We start from the raw sequence: 20,231 nt of genomic DNA on the forward strand, positions 1-20,231 counted from the left end.
ATAAAGTTTACTCTTTCATTAAAACTTAGATGTACCTACATTTCCTGATGTAGTTTTCTGCCATATTTTTTTCACTTGTTTAATACTTGATAAATTCAAGGCTGAAACACAAGGAATGGAATAGAAATTCTCAGCATCCCAGGCTGAATGACTTTAAGAGGTCATTTAGTTTATGTACTTTCAACCAACCAATCCTAATTTCAAAGACAAATTAGGGAAGGTACTCATTAATCTGAGTATTTGGGGAATGAGTAATTTAATTTTTTTAGGGGTTTTTTCCAAGGCAATGGGGTTAAGTGGCTTGCCCAAGGTCACACAGCTAGGCAATTATTAAGTGTCTGAGGCCAGATTTGAACTCAGGTACTCCTGACTCCAGGGTTGGTGCTCTATCCACTGTGCCATCTAGCTGCCCCAGAGTAATTTCATTTCTCCAAATGCCCTGTCTGGGTCCCAAGAAAAACTACATTTTTTAAAAAGTACAAAGCACTCTGGGATTATATAAAATAAAAAAAAACAGCAAAAAAAAAAAAGGACCCTGCTCTCAAGGGGTTTGCACACTCATGGGGCACAAAACATACAAACAAATGACTATAAAATAATCTAGAAAGGGATAGAATACTAATAACTGGATGGCCCAGTGGAAGAGCCTTGAATATGGCTAAATATTCAAACAGCTATCAATGAGGAGAAAGTTTTTAGGTATGAAAAAAAAGATGGAATATTAAGTTTGGGGAACAAAAAGGGAATCAGTTTTTATAAAATGAAGGATGATTGAACTAGATAGATCTCTGACTTCATCCCTATAGGAGGTTTTCCATAAAGAAACTCCTATCAGTGCAAATAAGCAATTATTCTTTTATTAAAAATTTTAGATAATTTCCAAAGAAATTAAGGGAGTATGTGATTTGTCCAAGGTTGAGACAGTACAAGTTAGAGATATACTGGAGACCCAGCTGTCTTCTTTCCATACTGTCTCTACATTAAGGATATTTATATGAGATAAATCTATAAGGATAGGCTGAAGTCAGATCATTAAGGATTTTTAGTGAAAATTTTTATCTTATCCTAGAGGAAATAGAGAACCTGTGAAGATTCTTGAGCAGGGGTGGGGTGGGGGGGGGTGACATGACTACACCCATGCTTTTGGAAGTTTGTCAGCAATGTTATGGAAGAGTTTAAGGGCCTAAGATCAGAATCCTTAGTATGTGAAGATTCTCCACAACCATTTGTAAATAGAGTCCCAGACAAATGCTATTCAGAGTGGAAAAGCCTTGTCAGAGATGCCATGAATACCCATTAACTACTGAGGGGACAGTCACTCTGGGTGGGATTGAATAGGGAGAGCTCAGTTTAAAAGGTTGAAGAAAATCTCAGACCATTGTCAGAGCAATCAGCTATGACCAGAATTTACTTGTAACACTAGGGAATTCTGATGTATTTCCCCTTTGAGCCCTGCTAGCTCCCTTGCAAGACTCTTCAGATCTTCAAACCAAAGCCTATGCCTCATCTCCAGCCTTTCTTCTTTAATTGGTTTCTCAATGACTGACACAGTTTGCCCGCAATGAACCCATACCTAGTCTTGTTAAACTCTAACTATCCAGACTGGCATTCTTTTTTTTTTTTAGGTTTTTGCAAGGCAAATGGGGTTAAGTGGCTTGCCCAAGGCCACACAGCTAGGTAATTATTAAGTGTCTGAGACCAGATTTGAACCCAGGTACTCCTGACTCCAAGGCCGGTGCTTTATCCACTATGCCACCTAGCCGCCCCAAGACTGGCATTCTTGAGGCTCTGATTGTCACCTTGCACCACTGCTTACCTCTACCTAGGGTTTGTATCCCTGATCCACAAAGAACCACTATAGCATGGAAGGATGAATGTCCAAGTATCTCTTCCTCCCCCAAGTCACTATTTCTGGCAACTTTTAGTTTGCCCTATGAAATTTCAGTTTTTAAATGAGCAAAAGAGAAAATTATTTATTTTAATTTTTAAGCTTTTGAGCTCATTCTTCCAGAAGGATGAATCCATCATGAAATTTAAATGTAAAGAGATAGAGGGAAGTATTTGCCATCTACTCTTCAATTTAGGGTTTAATGATTCCATTTTTGTAGGTAGTCCCTCCAATAATGCAGATTGTAATCCTTCCATGGATTTGCAGATGACCTTTCTGAGTTGCTGCTGTTCATCATCTGGTGGACAACCTTCTGGAAATAAGCCCTGCAAGCTCAGCCAATTTGCAATTTGGTCAACAGATGCTCTGGCAGTCAATGGATTTGCATTCAAAGGGTCATTCCAGATTAAGAGGAACCTACCAGCTCCTGTACTACCCTGGTAAGATTGCCTGCTAGAACCTATGGGTCAATTCAGTGTCACAAGGAGGTAATGGAGGAAGATTTCAATGGAGCAACTAAGTTCTATACAGAAGAACTTCATTAATTGGCTAGTCAGTCAATAAGCATTAATAAGTGCCTACTGTGTACATGGAGCTGGGGATACAAAGAAAAAATGAAAGTCCCTATAAACTTTCAAGGAGCTTACTTGCTATAGGAATTCACTGAAGGAAAACCCAATGTTCAGTATTAGTCTTGGACTAGATTCTTTGAACCTTTACCCTTATAGTGGAAAACAATTGAATTACTGAACATATCTTTTCTTAATTTCTATAATTACTATCAGACTTTTAGATATTAAGACTTTCATCCTTATTTGTTTGATTTTTCAATCACTCCATATTCCCTAAAAGTGCATTAAGACATATATTTTACTGTTACAAAATTAAAATTCGCTCTTTTGGGGGAGAATTTAATGATGCTTCTTGATATTTCCTGGAGTACTACAAAGACATCAAGGCTCTACCAAAACCCTAAGTGAGATGCTGCTCATGGCTGGTCTTTGTAATGAAGAACTCCAATATAACAGTATTTGAATTTCAAAATCTCCATTGGCCCTTGCTATTCAGCAGGAAGAATTAGATGAGACTGTTAAAGGTAAGACTTTCGAGTGTTTTAGCTTCCAGCATGCTGTGTCTTATTTTCTTTTCTTTACTGAGTTTCTGGCTTTAGACACTTCATAGTCCTCAGCCATGACTCATTGCTCCATCTTGACCACTAGCTCTTGTCTACTCCATGGCTCATCATTGAATAGGGTAGGGATCCCTGCTGGGGGGCAGGGTCAGTCTTCATTTATGATCATAAATCTAGCCACTTGGAAAGAATGGGAAAGCTTACTTTTTCTCTTATTTTGTTCCAGTAATAGAAAAGGAAGAGTGGGGTTGCTTCTATTTGTGCACAAAAAGAATTGACTGCCATGTGTTCAAATTGGGTCTGCCACAGCTTATGGAGATACATACTCAGTCTCATGGTGGAGACCACATCAAGATTAATATAAGGTCAAGCAACTTCTTCTGAAGGTAGTAAAGTTAGATCAGAGTGACAGGGTGGGAAAATAGAAGTTGTTTGTGAGAACTCTAGTAGGAACTGAATATTACTTTCAAGTTCCTGCTTGATTGAGATTTTAAATGACTTTGCACTTTTGTCACTTAAAAACTCTTTGGAAGCCTGAGAAAACCTATGTTAAGGTAATAAATTTCCATTGGGAAACCCTCTAGAAATAGATCAGGCAGCAGAGTAGATGCAACTGTAGCAATGACTAGATGGAAGCCTCGAATGTCAGACCCTTCACCCTAGCCCAGGTAAGTAAGCTTCTCACTCACGTGGTTCCTCTGAACAAGCTAGAATCTGACAGGCTTGACTTTAAATGAGAAGGAAAATACTACAGGTGAGGAGAAAGGATGTATTAGGAAGTTGTCTTATCATGGATATAAGAAAAAGGGTCAAGAATGCAGAACCATTAAAAAGTGGTTAGATCTTGCTGAGACCACAGGTTCTGGATCTTTATACTTCAAATAGTGATAAACTATAGTCCAGGAGTCACAGAATGTATTCCTATCCTTTACTACTTATTAGAAAGAGTCAAGTATTTTTCAAAGGGGTACCTCTGGCCCATGGGAACTTCTTGCAGAATTGTAGACTATCAGGGTCCTCCAGTCTGTCATTTTTAGATAAAGAAAATGGAACCGAGAGAGGTTGTGACAAACCCAAGGTCTTCAGTTATGCCAGACTCTTCATGACCCCATGGACTATGATTTACTCGGGATTTTCTTGGCAAAGATACTAGATTGGTTTGTAATTTGGGTTAAGGCAAACAGAGGTTTAGTAATCTGCCAGAATCATACATCTAGTTTGTTCCTGTTTCCCTAGCAGAAGTCATACCTCAGATTAATAGTAAGATAATAATTACTGGTTTTTTTGTCTGAACTTATGATTTCCTGGATAATGTAAACTTCAGGTATGTAAACTCCTTGTACTGATGCTGATCAGTAACTTATTATGGTCTGACTTTAGGGAGTTGTCTAGTCAATAATTTTTGTTGTTGTTCAATTATTTCAGTTGTATATAACTCTTCATGATCTCATTTGAAGTTTTCTTCATTAAGAACCTGAAGTGGTTTGCCATTTCCTTTCCCCAGTCATTTTAAAGATGGGAAAACTGAGGCAAAAAGAGTTCTGTGACTTCATTAAAGTCACATAGCTAGGAAGTATCACATTTGAATTCAGATCTTCCTAACTCCAAGTCCATTGAACTGCATTGTACCACCTGGACCTTTTTAATGAAGGATAAATATTTTCTTGGTCTTTGGAAATTAGTCCCCAAATCCTATATCATCATAAGGAGGGGAAACTCTATATGTGAAATAGATTTCTTTTCTGAGCACTTAAATTTATCAACATTTCCTGGTTTGGTTCCCAAAGGTTTCAGAAGACAATTTCACTCTTTCCATATGAAGATAAAGAGCAGCCCTGTCATGATAGGTGGATAGTAGTTACTAGTTGGAAGGAAGGAAATAATCATTTTTTAAATGATTTTTTTATCTTGTATCAGGCATTGTGCTAAGCTCTCTACATATATATATATATATATATATATATATATATATATATATATATATATATATGTATTATCTCATTTGATCCTCAAAAAAACCCTGGGAAGAAAGTAAGTGTTCTTATTATCCCCATTTTATAGTTGAGGTAATTGAGGCAGATATAAATTAAATCATATACCTAAGTTCACCCAGCTAAGTAAGTATCTGAGGAATATTAGAACAAGGGTCCTTTTGACTCCAGTGTTCAAATCCACTTTGCTACCTCATTACAGTAGATAGATATTACACATCCATTCATAGGGACAGTATATAAGCCCAAATAGCTCTTACCCACAATACTGAATTATTATAGCTACTCTAGTGGTTATGCCTGAACGATTGACTTCTTACTGCTTCCCCAAAGCTCAAAAAGATTATGTCACAGCTACTGAACTTGGTAAATAAGTCCCCTTGATTTTATTTCATGGCTTTTATTTAGCAAAGCTAGAACTAAGATCGGGTGACTTGGACTTTTCCTTTTGGTATTGAATTCAGAGGTGGTTAACAATACTTGTAGTCCTTCAGTAGCATATACAGACTGAAGTGATGGTCCTTTTAGAGAACAAAGGACAAACAATAACAACAAATAACAAAGAACAGGTACCTAGTTAGGAAGAATCATTTAGTGATATGTCAGTTAATAGATGAGAGACTAGGGTGAATTCCTTCCCAACTCACTTGCCTTCTCTACCTCCTGACACCTCCACGGCAGCAATCTACCCATGTTGGGACAATTTGATAGTCCATCTCATCCCACCCCACCCTTCAAATGAAGATATTTGCCAATCTATGGAATTTTGCCTAGGATCATAAATTCTTAGTTATAGTTCTACTCATTAGTATTAAAGGCAGAATGGGGGTAGGTGGGATGGTGGTCTAGAGTGAGAAACAGGTGGAACTCACTTGTGGTTGAGTGGATGGGATTCTAAGGAAGCAAAGCATAAAACAGTATAAAATGTGATGTAAATGTCCAGTCACATGGTATGTTATTACCAATATATACAACACTCATAATAACTGTGGCTTAAAGGTATCTCAACTTATCATCATTTGGAGCTTGGAGGTATCCAAGGAAACAGCTAAGAATTGCCTGTGATTTGCGCTTTGTTTATTTTTCTTCTTATAATCTCTATGCAGGGCTGTGATTTGGGCACTGGGGTACAGGAAGGATAACAGAAGTCAATAAAAAAATAACCACAAAGAATGCTCTGTTTAAATATACATCTCATTCAATGGGTTAGTTTTTGCAGAGTGGGGGGGACACAAGCAATCTTCCCAACAACTCTTTAATAGGCAGTATGGTACAGTAGTTAGTGAATTAGGAAAGCCTGCATTCACACCCTGCCTCTGATATCTATTAGCAGAATGATAAGGAGCAAATCACAAGGTCTCTCAGGACTTATCCTCTTAAAAATGGGGATTGAACCCTGTTTTCTATCATGGGAAAATATTTTGTAAATGTTGAAATGCTTTACAAAAATGATTCTTGTTTTGAGCAGACACAAGTAAATCCTTCCACTCAATGGTGGTGGAGTTGGGGCTGGGGCTGTAGAGACTCAGGCAACATAATTCAAGACAAAGTACTGGACTTGGAATCCCAGGAGCTGCCTCTGCTACTTACTACCTGTGTTAACTTGGAAAAATCACTCTACCTCTCTGTTTCTTTAGCTACAAGAGGAGATTAGGCTACATGGCTTCTGAGATCTCTTATAGTGGTTGTGTCAAATTCAAGTAGAAGTGGGGGCCCACTAATTTGTATATAAAGATCTCTGCAGACTGCATATTGACTTAATTTAAAAGGTTGTCTTTTTTTTATTTTGTATTATTTTGTTAAATATTTTCCCAATTACATTTTAATCTAGTCTGGGCCACACAGGAGTAATCCGGACTAAAGCCAGGTGTGGAGCGTCTCTGCTTAAGACTTCTAATCCTCTTCCTAGAGCTAAATTTCTCTCCTGGGGAGATTCCCTCAGGAGGGTCTTCAAATCAGAGATAAACCCACTTAAAGATCTCTGAACAGGTCGAAATATTCAACAAAGATTTTTTTTCCTGCCAGAATATACTGTTTCTCACTGGTATGGCCAGGAATGGAAGTGTGCTTTTGTCTGAGAGAATGCCACCCAAGATTCTCATTCCATGGATGCAAGCACAGGCTGCCAGGGATTAAGAGCTTTTTAAAAATCTTCCTGTGTACAGCCCACGGAGGCATATCTCTAAGCCACAATTTTATAAGAGGGCATAGACCCTCAATACCTTGTCTGGGCAGATTGACAAGAACACCAGAAGCATTCCTTTCCCTTTGTAAGGTGACAGTATTTAGACCAGGAAATGGGTAAGCTGAGTATGCTCTTTCTCTTCCCCATTTTGTCCTTCATAAACACATTTTCACTGACCTTGGAGCTTGAGGCAAAGAGCACAGAGGCTAGAGAACAGACTTTGGATTCAGGAAGACTTAGGTTCTGATCTTGTCTCTGACCCATACTGTCTTGTGTAAACCTGGATAAGTTAAAAACCTCTCAATGTTTCTAGGCAAATGTCTGTTACTATTAAGTTGCAACAAAAGAGTCACCCTGCAGTGAGGGAGTTTCCTCACCTGGAAGTTCACTACACCACTGAAATTACAGGTAAGTGACTCTAGATCCTAGATGAACCTAAAGTCATCCTGAGACATTACTAAATGTTTGGTTTCCACAGGATGTGAGAAGAGGCTGTTAGGATTCCACAGGTATCTGTCAGAACAATACATTACAAAGGCAGGGTCTCTTGGGCTAATGATAAGGCTAAAAGATTCAAGCCTAGGTTCAGGAATGTGGAAGTAAGACAAAAAGAAAGATAAAAGAATTGACCCTGACCAATCATGGAACTTAAAAAAGTTCTCTTAGACTCCCAAGTGGAGATTACTCCAAAGCCTCTCAAACCAGTAAAGGGTTGATCTAGAGTCTCCCACCTTTCACAAGCATGGGTGCTTAATAAGTTTCATGCATATTAACCCACATACCCCCTGTGAGAGTTGAAACTCATCATCATAACATGTCTTGTATGACCGGTGAGTGGGGGTGGGGTGGGTAAGGAGTCCATAGTAAGGAGTGATATAAGATGGGTGTTGATTATAATTAACCCCTGAACTATCATGACTCAGAAGGGAGGGGAAAGGCATTCTAAATCCTATATATAAGACTGGAAATTGTCTCTCTTTGGGAATTTCCTCCCTAGAGGATTACCCATTTCCTGCAGGAAATATTAAATAAAGTATCCTTTTGCCACTTCAGGCTAAGTTTCATTATTAGGAGCCAGATAACCCCACTTTGGAAAAAAGAGGGCTATGGGCTTCATTTTTAATATCAAGAAGACTTGAGTGCAAATCAGGCTTCAAACAGTTATGTGTCCTTGGATGAGTCACTTAACCACTATCTGCTCTGATTTCTTTATCTATAAAAGATTTTAATAACAGTATCTACTTCCTGTGTTATTATTTATTATAAGGATAAAATGCAAAAATATTTGTAAAGTGCTTTACATGCCTTAAAGCATTATATAAGTGCTAACTATTATTATTCCGATCCCTAACACTTTTTTTTAAGTTTTTTTTTTTGCAAGGCAATGCCCAAGGCCACACAGCTAGGTAATTATTAAGTGTCTGAGGCTGATTTGGATTTGAACTCAGATACTCCTGACTCCAGGGCTGGTGCACTATCCACTGGGCCACCTAGCTACCCCTCAATCCCTAACACTTTTGCCATTGATCTTTCACACTAATATCCCTGAATGTGTGACTATCAGTGATTCCATCTCAGTGTTGGTGTTGATTTTTGACTGTGCTTACATCCCTAAACTAGATTCTACTGTGTTCCTTCTCTGGACTGGGGGTGCCATTTCCACTGTTTCCAGGGACCAGTCTAGTGAGGATCCAACTGAAATATCTTCCTCAAGATAATAAGCTGAATTCCTCTCCTTTCTCCCAAGGTCAACTCCTGCAGTGTTAGAAGAAGTGAACAGCCAGAGGCAGAGTCCTCTTTATTGCCTCCCAGACCAGAATCTTTCTTCCATGAACTTTCTTTGTAGGATTGGAGAGTTTTGTCTGGCCAGGAAGCAGATTTGGTGCCCTCACTTCTAGCTTTGCCTTATATTATCCTCTTCCCTAGTTATGCTTCCAGAAGCTGGCATTGTCAGATGTGTGAGTGTTATTGCTTCCAAATGAAAGAGAATTGCATGGTTCTGGAAGAAGGGGTAAGATCTGAGATGCCCCCTGCCCTCCCCTCAACAGAGAATTAGAACTTCACCTGACAGGTGCACCTCGAGACCGGGCAGGCTTCAACATGACAGTGATGGTTGTGTCTGTCTCATTCAAAGGTGAATCTGTGTCATACTCAGGCATTGAAGGAGCTGTGGAGAGAAGGAAGAGGAGTAGGTGGGGAGGAGGATAATATTATAGGTTCAGAGGAAGAGAGGAAAATAGAGAAAGGGAGGGAGAAAAAAGGGAGAGGGGAGAGAGAGAGTTATAGGAAGGGAGAAGGGAGAGGAGAGAAGGAGGAGAAGAGATGACAGAGAGGGAAAGAGAGAAGGGGTAGAAAGGGAAAAGAGAGGAAAAGAGAAGGAGAAGGGGAGGGAGGGAGGGGGGGGAGAGGAGAGAGAGAGACAGACAGACAGACACTAGTTATTAGCCACTAACCAGAAATAATACAAACCAGTTATTAGTCTGAAATCTGTGAACTATAGAGCTAATCTATATACATATGTGTTTTTATACACACATGTATGCACACACACATACACACAGAATTAAAAAATTAGTATTTCCTTTGTTATCCTAAGTATCTTATTTTATGCTTTTAAAAACTTTATTCTGCTAGAATCCATAAGCTTCTCCAGGCTGCTAAAGTATACTATGATATAGAACAGGTTAAGGGCCCACCATCATCTGGGGAAAGTACATTTGCACATTGAAAGTTAAAGTCAAGGGGTGGCTAGGTTGCGCAGTGGATAGAGCACCAACCCTGGAGTCAGGAGTACCTGAGGTTCAAATCTGTTCTCAGACACTTAATAATCACCTAGCTGTGTGGCCTTGGGCAAGCCACTTAATCCCATTTGCCTTGCAAAAAAAACTTAAAAAAAAAAGAAAGTTAAAGTCAGCTGAATCTTTTTTTGAAAATGATTTTGTGTCTGCCTACAGACTTCACCTGTCATGGAGGAGACACTGCTCTGATTCCCCATTCTATAGAAAGGATCTCCATCAATTCTCAGAAAGAGTCATATGTAAGACAGGTTTCCTTCAAGGAATAATGTGGAATAAGGAACAGAACACTAGATTCACAACTGAAGCAATGAGGCTTGACTCAGTGGTGGGAATTCAGCCAGTTCACACCAGTTTGGTAGAACTGATACCTAATTTTTCATTGAGTACAGCAAGTCCATTGTTAAAATGGCACTTGTAATCAGGGTTATCTCTAAGGCGCCCAATGTGAGAATCACAAAATTAGATTCCTTACTCTTTTTTTTTTAGGCTTTTGCAAGGCAAATGGGGTTAAGTGTCTTGCCCAAGGCCACACAGCTAGGTGATTAGTAAGTATCTGAGACCAGATTTGAACTCAGGTACTCCTGACTTCAGGGCTGGTGCTCTATCCACTGCACCACCTAGCCACCCCTTCCTTACTCTTTTTTTTAATGTTCATCTACGCAATGGCATTTTCTCAGCTTCTGTAGTAATGTTTATTCCATCCATAGGTGAAAAAAAATTGAAGGAAAAATGCTTTCAATATTTATTTATTCACTTCTTAAAACTCATTATACCTTTGACAAAATATTACATTTTAATTCCCTCATCTTTGAGACTTCAGGAAACAAATATATAAAGAGAAATGTGCCAAACAACTAGGGGGTGATAAGCAGTCATTTGTTTCTGCTTTGTGTTATGTCCAAAATTCCTGAGACATTATGAGTGGGCTAGTGTTCCCTGAATGGTGAAACCAATAGGAAACTGGGATACCATGAACCCATAGAAATATAGATTTGAGGGTTATCTTATCTCCTACTTTGGAAAACATGGAAGTAGAAGGAAAAAAAAAGAGTTAAAATAGGTAGAATGAGTTTTGGTTCTCATATGTCCCAACACTGGCTGCTGTGGTCACAAGACTGTTTTTGTTCCACAGGGATACATTTGCTTACTGTGAGTATCTAGGTTTGCACACCTCTTTTGTTGTTCTTATTTGAATACTGTATGCATGAAATATTAAATTACCTTTTTGGTATATATTTTTGTATCCTTAAAATGGTCATTGGGGCACAGAACTGGTTGTTAATTTATTTGAATGCCACCAATGACTTGACTCCTGCTCCTATTTGTATGACCTTGGACAATCACTTAGTCTCTTGAGGATTTTCTCATTTACAAAATGAAGAGACTGGACTAGATGGATCTCCCAATTCCCTCAGAACTCTACATTCTCTAATCCTATCATCTTTGTGATTCATCTTTAGAATCCAGTTTCCTTCTTTGTTAAGTAAAGGAGGTGCTGCTCTATATCTATGGTCTTATAATCATATATCCTGACCTGATTGTTCAAAGATTTGGCATCGAGCCCAGATTCTTCCATATACTAGTGGTATGACTTTAACCTTCTCCTATCTCTGGCTCTCTTTACTCCTTTGTAGCATGAAGTGCTTTGTCTAAATGATGTCGAAGATTCCTCTCAACTCTATACAATCTGGGATCTCTGACTGTTATTCTGTGATACAGGATAGCCACCATCATTCTGAGTCTTATTCACTAACCCTTATCACTCCCACTGCAAGCTGACCTGATTTGAAAAAGCTCAATGAAGTTCCACTCATCTAAAAGCATCTTGTGAGAGGCTATCTCAGAGTCAGGGAGCCTATAGCCTGGAATGCAACTGAGGGGAAGGGAACAATGAGTTTTTCTGGTTTTGTTGACCACAGTGGACTTTAAATTAAATTTGATAGATCTAGACCAAACCAGGATATTGATAGATAGTTCCAGAATTCATCAGCATTCTCAAGGAGCCTTGGGGTCTCCCAAAGAAGAAGATGGCCCAAATCCTGAGGAGGTCAAAAGAAATATTTTCTTTTTTAATCCCATTCCAACCACAAATGAGTCAGTGCCATGATGCTTATTGCTTTGGGGGACAGAAAGATGCAGACCCCCAGACTCTATTTCAGTTTTGTTGAAGGTAGGTGGGTGATCTTTGGGTTCTCAGAAAGTTCTGTGTTTTATCTTTTCAGAGGAAATAGTGTCTTGGTTGTATAATTACCTATTACACAGGATGATGTTATTCCTGACTCACTCCCAGGAAGGCAAAGGATGTGAGCTCTGTTTTCATCCAACTGTCTCTCCCAGTCTTTCAGCATATAAAGGCACAGACTGGGGAGCCTGCCAGCTGAAAGCAAAGGTTAATTGGCCAAACCCAGGGCCTTGGCCTCCCTAGTGTGATGGTTGCTAATCAGTAGGAATATCAGTTCAACATATATGGAACTGATGCCTTCATGTCCCTAACTTACTACAGGGCTTTTGACCTTCCCTGTAAATTTGTTTTGATGCTTTCCTGTGGATACTGAGTTCAGAGGGGCTCAAAAACATGGGATTTTCATATTTCATAAGGGGAACAGCTCAATAAAGGAGTTTTTGAAAAGGGGTATGTAAATTAAAATCTCATAGATTTAGAGCTGAAGTGTGTGTAGTCTAACAGAGGATGTGCTCTCAAAAAAGACAGCAGGTGGGAGATCCAGAATTTGAACTATGGTTCCTTGACTTCAATCCAATTCAGTGGATCCCCCCCCCCCATCAAATGGAATCTTTGGATCATGAACAGTTATCTTAAGACAAGTCAGCATTTAAAGGGCTGCTTATGAAGTCAAAAAACCTAGGTTTGATTCCAGACAAATCATGTACCTTGTTGAAACTGTTTCCTCACCTGTAAAATGGGCATATCAATAGCAGCTACATATCACAAAGGTTGTTATGAGAACTAAATAAGATAAATATCTATATAAAATGATCTATAAATGATATAAATATATTTAATGATTTATAGATGACATAAATATAAGCTATTGGTATTTTGGTTCCTGGATATCATCATCTTGTAGGATCCTAAATTTACAGCCTTAGAGCTGAAAGAGACCTCAGTGGTAAACTAGTCCAATTTTCCCCTTCTCATTTTCCAGATGAGGAAACTAAGGTCCAGACAGTTAAGTAATTTACTCAAAGCCACCTGAGGAGTTAGTGACAGAGATCCATTTCCTCTAACTCCAAATCTAGTATTCTTTCAGTGAAACTTCATCACTCATATCCTTTGCTTTCCTGGGAGTGAGTCAGGAATAGCAAAGTGAAACTTCAAAGTATAACAACAAAGTTTATACATTAAATGAAGCCAGAATACTTGATATTTAAAGCTGTCCTATGGAAAATATCTAGGAAAAGTACATTTTAGTGTTTTTTTCCCCCTAAATCAGAATGTTCATATGTGGGAGTATGCTTTAAAAAACAAACAAATCTGGAAATTTTCTAAAGGACCTCCCATTACATAGAACCTCACAAAGGGGAAGGAAATGTCCCAGTCATAATGTGGTTTCCTTCTTTTACTAATCCATGGCAATGGAAGCTACTCTAACCCTCTTCCCTACCAATAAATACCTGATATTTTTGTGGCAATGCGTGTTGTGATGGGAGGCCCAAAGCCCTTTGATGTGCTGGCCTTGATAGTGAATGAATACGTTGTCCCTGGATACAGCCCCACAAAGAGGTGGTGGGTTTCATTTCGAAGCTTGAAGACTTTCCCCCTCTGGCTGGAAAGGTCAGCATTGGGATCAAGGGAACCCACAGCTTTGTAGTTTATCTGTAAAAGAACAGCCACAACCGAGATTACAATCAGTCAAAGGTTTCTGGAATAGCAGAGGAAAGACATGAGAAACTGGGACACATACTGGCTATGTGACCCTGGGTAAGTCATTTCATCTGTTCAAACTCTCCACAATTCTTAAATTTCAGAGAAGGTGCTGACCTTCATGGGTAGAGGGAGATTGCAGACCTGGGTTCTATGAGTAATAATAAAATGAGATGTTCAGTTCTTTCTTGGACCTTCTCCCTCTGTCATTACTTCCAAGTATTCCTGACATGTACATAGTTTCTATGCTGTCTCTTCCATCAGTGTTAGGCCATCCTAGGGGCTCTCAGGTCTTTCTTTTTCTCCCAAGCACTTCCCATCCAGTGACTGGAACAGAATAGGTTAATCAGTGTTTCTTGATTATCTCTCTACCCTTCACTACTAGTCCAGCATCAGTTTCTGGAGGGGCAGACAGGTATATTGGCAACTGTCTTGGACACTTGATTTTGAATTCTGGCCTTTACCCTATGTGACCCTGGAAAGATCACTTAATTTCTATGATACTCAGTTACCTGAAATGTAAAATGCGGATATTAAAGTTTGCACAACATATCCTACAAGATTTTTAAATGGAAAGAGCTTTGAAAACTTTACTGTTGTTGTTCAGTCATTTCACTCAGGTCCCACTATGCAAATCTATGACAATTCAGTGGCTTTGAAGTTAGGGTAGATCAAGTAGGGAAGATATTAGGGTAAGAAGAGGGTTGCTTTTATTCAGCTGTTTCAGTCATGTCTGACTCCATGAGATCCCATTTGGGGGTTTTCTTGGTAAAGATACTAGAATAGTTTGTTATTTCTTTCTCTTGCCTATTTTATAGATGAGGAAACGAAGGTAAATATGGTTGACTTGCCCTGGACCACACAGCCATTGAGTGGCTGGGGCTAGATTTGAACAGAGAAAGATGAATTTTCCTGACTCCAGGTGCCACTTAGTGCCCCCATAAGAGGACTGCTATTATCTAGATGCTTATATACTCTCCTGCTTTCTTCTCACTATGTATTCTATTTTCATTCTTCTGTTCACAACTCCACCACCAATGCATCAGTGTCCCAATCCTCCCACATTGATCATTTTCCCCTTTTCTCATTTTGACCAATCTGATAGGTGTGAAGTGATACCTCATTGTTGTTTTAATTTGCATTTCACTAATCAATAATGATTTGGAGTATTTGTTCATATGATTATATATGGCTTTAATTTCTTCATTTGAAAACTGTTTATTCATATCCTTTAGCTATTTATAAATTGGGGAATGACTTGTGACCTTATAACTATGATGCAATTCTCTATATCTTTTGGAAACAAGACCTTTATTGGAATCCCTAGCTGTGAAGATTGTTTCCCAGGTTTTGGCAGCATTGATTTTATTAGTACAAAACCTTTTTAATTTAAAATAGTCAAAATCATTCATTTTTCATTTTATAATGTACTTTTATAATGTACTCTAAGTCTTGTCTGGTTATAAATTTATCCCCTTTCCATAGATCTGATAGAGTATTTCTTGGTCTGTTATATTTTCATTCTCCTGTACCAAAAGCATGGTGGTATCTCAGAAAGAGCTCTGAATTTGTATATAGAAATCTTGTGTTAAAATCCTAATTATGCTGTATTTTTCGGTGTTACTTTGACAAACCTAACAGTTTTGGGAACTCAGTTTTTTCATTTGTAAAATTAATGTTTCCTTCCATTTTTAGGTCTTATAAAAATCTTGCCATTTCCCTGTGAATCCTAGGAAAGAATTTTTGGGCAAGCTGAAATAACATTGAAAAAAAATTTTTTAAATCATGTTAGACTAAATCTTACTCTACTTCTCCCTTTCCTGCCCTCAGAAAGAAGAGAGAAGTGATATGAGGCATCTCTTTGTGGTATATGTATGATTTAACACAAAACAATAGGAAAATGGTCTTTAGTATAACTTTCACTCATTCTCATCTTAAAAACTGAAGGCTCAGCCAGACTTCAGCTCCTCACTTTTAGGCACAGCCACTATTTTCTTAAAGCTAATAGCTAGAAACCTCCTTTGAAAGGATGATGTATATGAATAGGTAGATATTGAAGACAGGACATCAAAGTTAGAGACCTTGGACAGGTCACATCATCTTTTAGACAGTTTCCTTCTCTTTCAAGGAATAGTGATAATACTTTTTCCTCTCAGGGCCATTCCAGGTTTATCATTAGGATTAAATAAAGCAACATGTGTGGAAAAGTGCTTTGCAACCATAAAACATGATATAAATATAATTTCTTTGTCTTCTAATAGCTGCCTGACAGTATGTGTGTTTCACTTGAGAGAATGAAGTCATTTTTCATTATGAAACTTAAAAATAAGAATGCATTAGCCGGCATAGAATGTGAAATTTGACTTCAAAAATCACTTTCAGGTTGGAAAACAAGTCATTTATTGTTCATAAAAAGAAGCTGAAGGCTGTTTTTGTCTGTTTGGACCAATGATACACTTCTCTTTTTCTCTGATACTAAGAGACTTGGGTGAATCTGAGAACTCATGGTCATGGGTAGTCCTGACAGTACTGCAGATCTTAATCCATCCATGACCTCTAAATCTATATGAAGCTTTGTCCATGTCCTCCTTTAAATACCTCACAGGACTCCACTCAACATTCTGGTGACCTGCTTTTAGGTCTCTTGATATTATATAGAAACAATTATCGCAAGATACAGGCTGTCCATTTGTTGATTATTTGTTAATCTTTCTACAGGAGAAGCCCTCCTTCTTTTCTGGGATACATCACTGTGATGACATTTTTGATATCACTTCTCCCATTCTCTTCTTCAGGGCTAAAGTGTAATGGGGTATTCACACCCACTAAGTCTTTCTACATTACCCTTTGCTTGACACTCAACTTAATTCTTTGGAGATAATGGTGATTCAATACTTGAAACATGATATTTATAAAAATCACAACTCAAAAGAATCATGGGAAAAAATATAGCTGTTGACAAGTTGAACCTCTGTTTTGGGAAGAAGCTTGGGGTCATTAAAGGCTCATCACCTATTGGTTGGCTATTCAGTGATGAATTCCTTGGTTGTAGCCATTTAAGAAAAAACTTTCCTCTAGTTTATCAAATTGTGACAGAGCTGTGATTACAAATGCAAATGTGACCTTTAGGTTCCTAGACCAGAGACAATATCATTATACCACCAGACAAGACTCATATACAGAAGTATCATAGAATGATTTTTGTATCTTAATAATAGGAAAGGTCTGTGGGATTGTATCATTTTGGGACTGGAGCTGGGGATGATACTTAGGTCTCATCTAGTTCAACCTCTTCAATTGATAGGAGGGAAGACTAAGTCCTAAGTTAACAGCTGGGGTGGCTAGGTGGCACAGTGGATAGAGCACTGGCCCTGGCCCATTGAAATCTGGCCTCAGACACTAAATAATTACCTAGCTAAGTGGCCTTGAACAAGCCACTTAACCCCATATGCCTTGCAAAAACCTAAAAAAATATATAAGTTAACAGCCCAAGGTCATAATAGTAGTTAGTAGCAGATTTCATATTCCAAATCAGTACTCCTGCCATCAAATCCAGGACTCAGGTCTCCTGACATTAAATCTAAGATTCATTATGTTGTACCATGCTGATATTTCCATCTCCAATTAGAGGAAGTGACCAAAATTTAGGAGCAAAGTTAGAGATGGAGAGAAATTGGTCCTCCCATAATCAGCTCCCTTCAAGTCTGCCCAAGAACAGAAAGCAGAGGTCCCATCTAGAGACTATCTTGATCAAACAAGGTTTTCCTCATAACTAGCTGGATCACTGCTCTGGATATTGCACCTTTACCACTTACTAAAGATTACCTCATCTTTGTATTATACACACTGAGATGGAAAAAAAAAGAATTTCTTCATTCTCTTCATTCTATCTAACTAGACTGTGAAAAAAAAAAGTCCCAACTTACCACAGAGAATGTGATGCAGTATTGCATAATTTTTAGAATTCTGAACCCTAACTTAAGAAGATCTGGGTTCAAATTTTGACTCTGACAGTTATTTGCTATGATCCTGAGTAAGTCACTTAACCCATTAGATCCTTACTTCATCTGCAAAATGGAGATGACTATCTCCTAGAGTAAGTACTAGTCCAAACCTCACTTGGTCATTATTTGGATTGTGATTGAATATAAATAAAAATTGTTTCCATTTTGGCTAGAAGCCCTGAGGGTCTTCCCATCCCAGATTGATTTTATTTTTTTGATTTGTTGAAAAAGGAGACTCTTTGCCTCTTTTTTTACCTATCCTTAATCAATGAATGTCCATTTCCTCATATAAACTGAGACCTGGGAAGGACTTTAGCTCCAAAAGCTAAGGCCTCCCCCTATATCCAGGGTCATCCCCAGTCATCCTGATCTATATCTGGTCACTGGACCCAGATGGGTCTGGAGGAGAATGAGACTGGTGACTTTGCACAGAAACCTCTCACTTAAATTCAATTCACTTGCACATCAAGACATCTCCTTCCTGATGTCACAGTTCTCCTGGAGAACAAAGGACTACCACCAATAAAAACCTTCTAGGGTTATTGTGAAGTCTCAGAAAGATAGCAGATATAAATTGCTTTACAAACTGCAAAGTGCTATACAAATGTCAGTTATTATTATTAATAGAGGAGGTTATTGTTACTGGCATAGGAAACACACACCTTTAATGGAAAGCATGGCCATTTCAAGCACCCGCTTGAAATTCCATCCGAGTTCTGCTCCATGTAGTGGTGGCAAGTGCATTGATATACAGACACTTGGAGGTAAAACTCATGACTTATTTACTAGCCAATTCCTTCCCTATGTTCCAAATTCAATCCAAAAGCAGCTCAATTTCAACTGAGCTGTCAATATAATATACCGGGCTCTCCTGCGCCCCTAACCTTTCCTGATATTACAGGATCCTCACTTATTTGTAATGAAACACCATGAATAAATCAATGTATGTTAATATAGCAAGCCTTCAATTTTTTATGAAGGGCTCCACCAAATCTAATTCCCAGCTTTGTCAGAAACAGTCTTTAAAAAATTTAAGTCTCTAGTTTTATGAAGTTAGTGGGATGAGGGTGCAGAGGAGTGAAGAAAGAAAAGAGAGAGGTCAAGGAAAGGGATGGGGGTAACTCTGCAGCTTCCCCAAGGTAATGTGATGTATCAGTGAATTTTTGTTTTGAAGCAGAAAGGAAGAAAAAAATTTTTTTTAACAGCAGCAAACTGAGAACTCATAGTTATTCCCTACTGGCTTCTAAATGGAGACTCTACATCTCAAAAAGTCTTGGTGGGTCTTACTCTGTTTAGGTAACTGGGCCCTGGCAAGATTCCACAGAAAAGCAATGAAGAAACCAGAGAATTGCATGGATTGAGGAGAATGATTCCAGAGAGAGACTAGGGCAGATCAAAAGGGCTTTTGCTCAACCCCACCATCATCTCTGGTTTGCAACCTTCTGAATCAGACCTGATTTCAAAGCAGGCAGTCATTTAAAATGGTGAGGGGCAGACTGGGATAACTGGATTTCTAGGCTGTATCTAGGTGCTCCCAATGTGACTGGCTCATTCTGTCAGTTAAATGGTGGCAAGGGTTGGGGGTGGAAAATGAGGGTGACCTTGATCAGACTGGGTGTTTTGTTTCCACAGAACAACATGTGGAATTAATTTTTCACATTTTCAACTAGTTGCTATAGTGTCACGTGGTTATAACCTTTTGTTTCTGTAACAGCCTCAGACACCAATTTTCTAAAAGGAGGTTCTGGGCAAAGGGGAAAAAATCTTTTCACTGGATAGAAGAAACTATTGTGTTTAATATTTGGTCTCCTAACAACCAAAAAAAAAAAGAAAAAGAAAATGTGAACATTTTCACATTGGAGTAAAGCATGAATGCATAGATGTTTCTGAGTGAGCATTCCTGTAACTCGGCTATGACTTTCTATTTTCCCAAATGCTTTTGTTGCTAGTATATTTGTGATTGTTATCTTCATTCCCGTCATTATTGCTAGTGCTGCTGTTTCCAGTACAGGGATCATAAGGACCCCGATGTACCTGCTAAATTCTACCAAGTCAGACTCTCAATCCTTTAGGAATAAAATATAGCTAATTTAATATTGATAATAGGATTAAGAGAAGCAGCTTTGTTGTGATTGGATTTGCTGTAGAGGTCAGAAAGACCTGGGTTCAAATCTGGCCTGCACCACACACCAGCTGTATACTTCTGGGTAAATCTCTTAACTTCTCAGTGCTTTGGACAATTCTCAAAGACTAGAAATTCCCAATATCTAGGTATATTATAGGTAGAGGGGATTGCTATACTGGGAGCTTCCTATGGTGATGAAATCACAAGTCTGGTCTTAAAAAAGGA

At 38.5% G+C, this 20,231-nt stretch overlaps 1 protein-coding gene across 3 annotated transcripts in view; it reads right to left on the reverse strand.

The window, feature by feature from the left end:
* Positions 1 to 20,231, reverse strand: part of PTPRT (protein tyrosine phosphatase receptor type T) — a 1,378,737-nt gene that overhangs the window by 244,543 nt on the left and 1,113,963 nt on the right. For all 3 annotated transcript variants that reach the window (XM_074211996.1, XM_074211997.1, XM_074211998.1), the window contains 2 exons: positions 13,628 to 13,829; positions 9,261 to 9,363 (listed from right to left, as the gene is read on the reverse strand). In XM_074211996.1, the coding sequence (XP_074068097.1) occupies positions 9,261 to 9,363; positions 13,628 to 13,829 (305 nt within the window). The remainder of the gene's footprint in view (positions 1 to 9,260; positions 9,364 to 13,627; positions 13,830 to 20,231) is intronic.

This window comes from Macrotis lagotis, chromosome 1 (genome assembly GCF_037893015.1).
Source record: "Macrotis lagotis isolate mMagLag1 chromosome 1, bilby.v1.9.chrom.fasta, whole genome shotgun sequence".
Classification (NCBI taxonomy): Eukaryota; Metazoa; Chordata; class Mammalia; order Peramelemorphia; family Peramelidae; genus Macrotis; species Macrotis lagotis.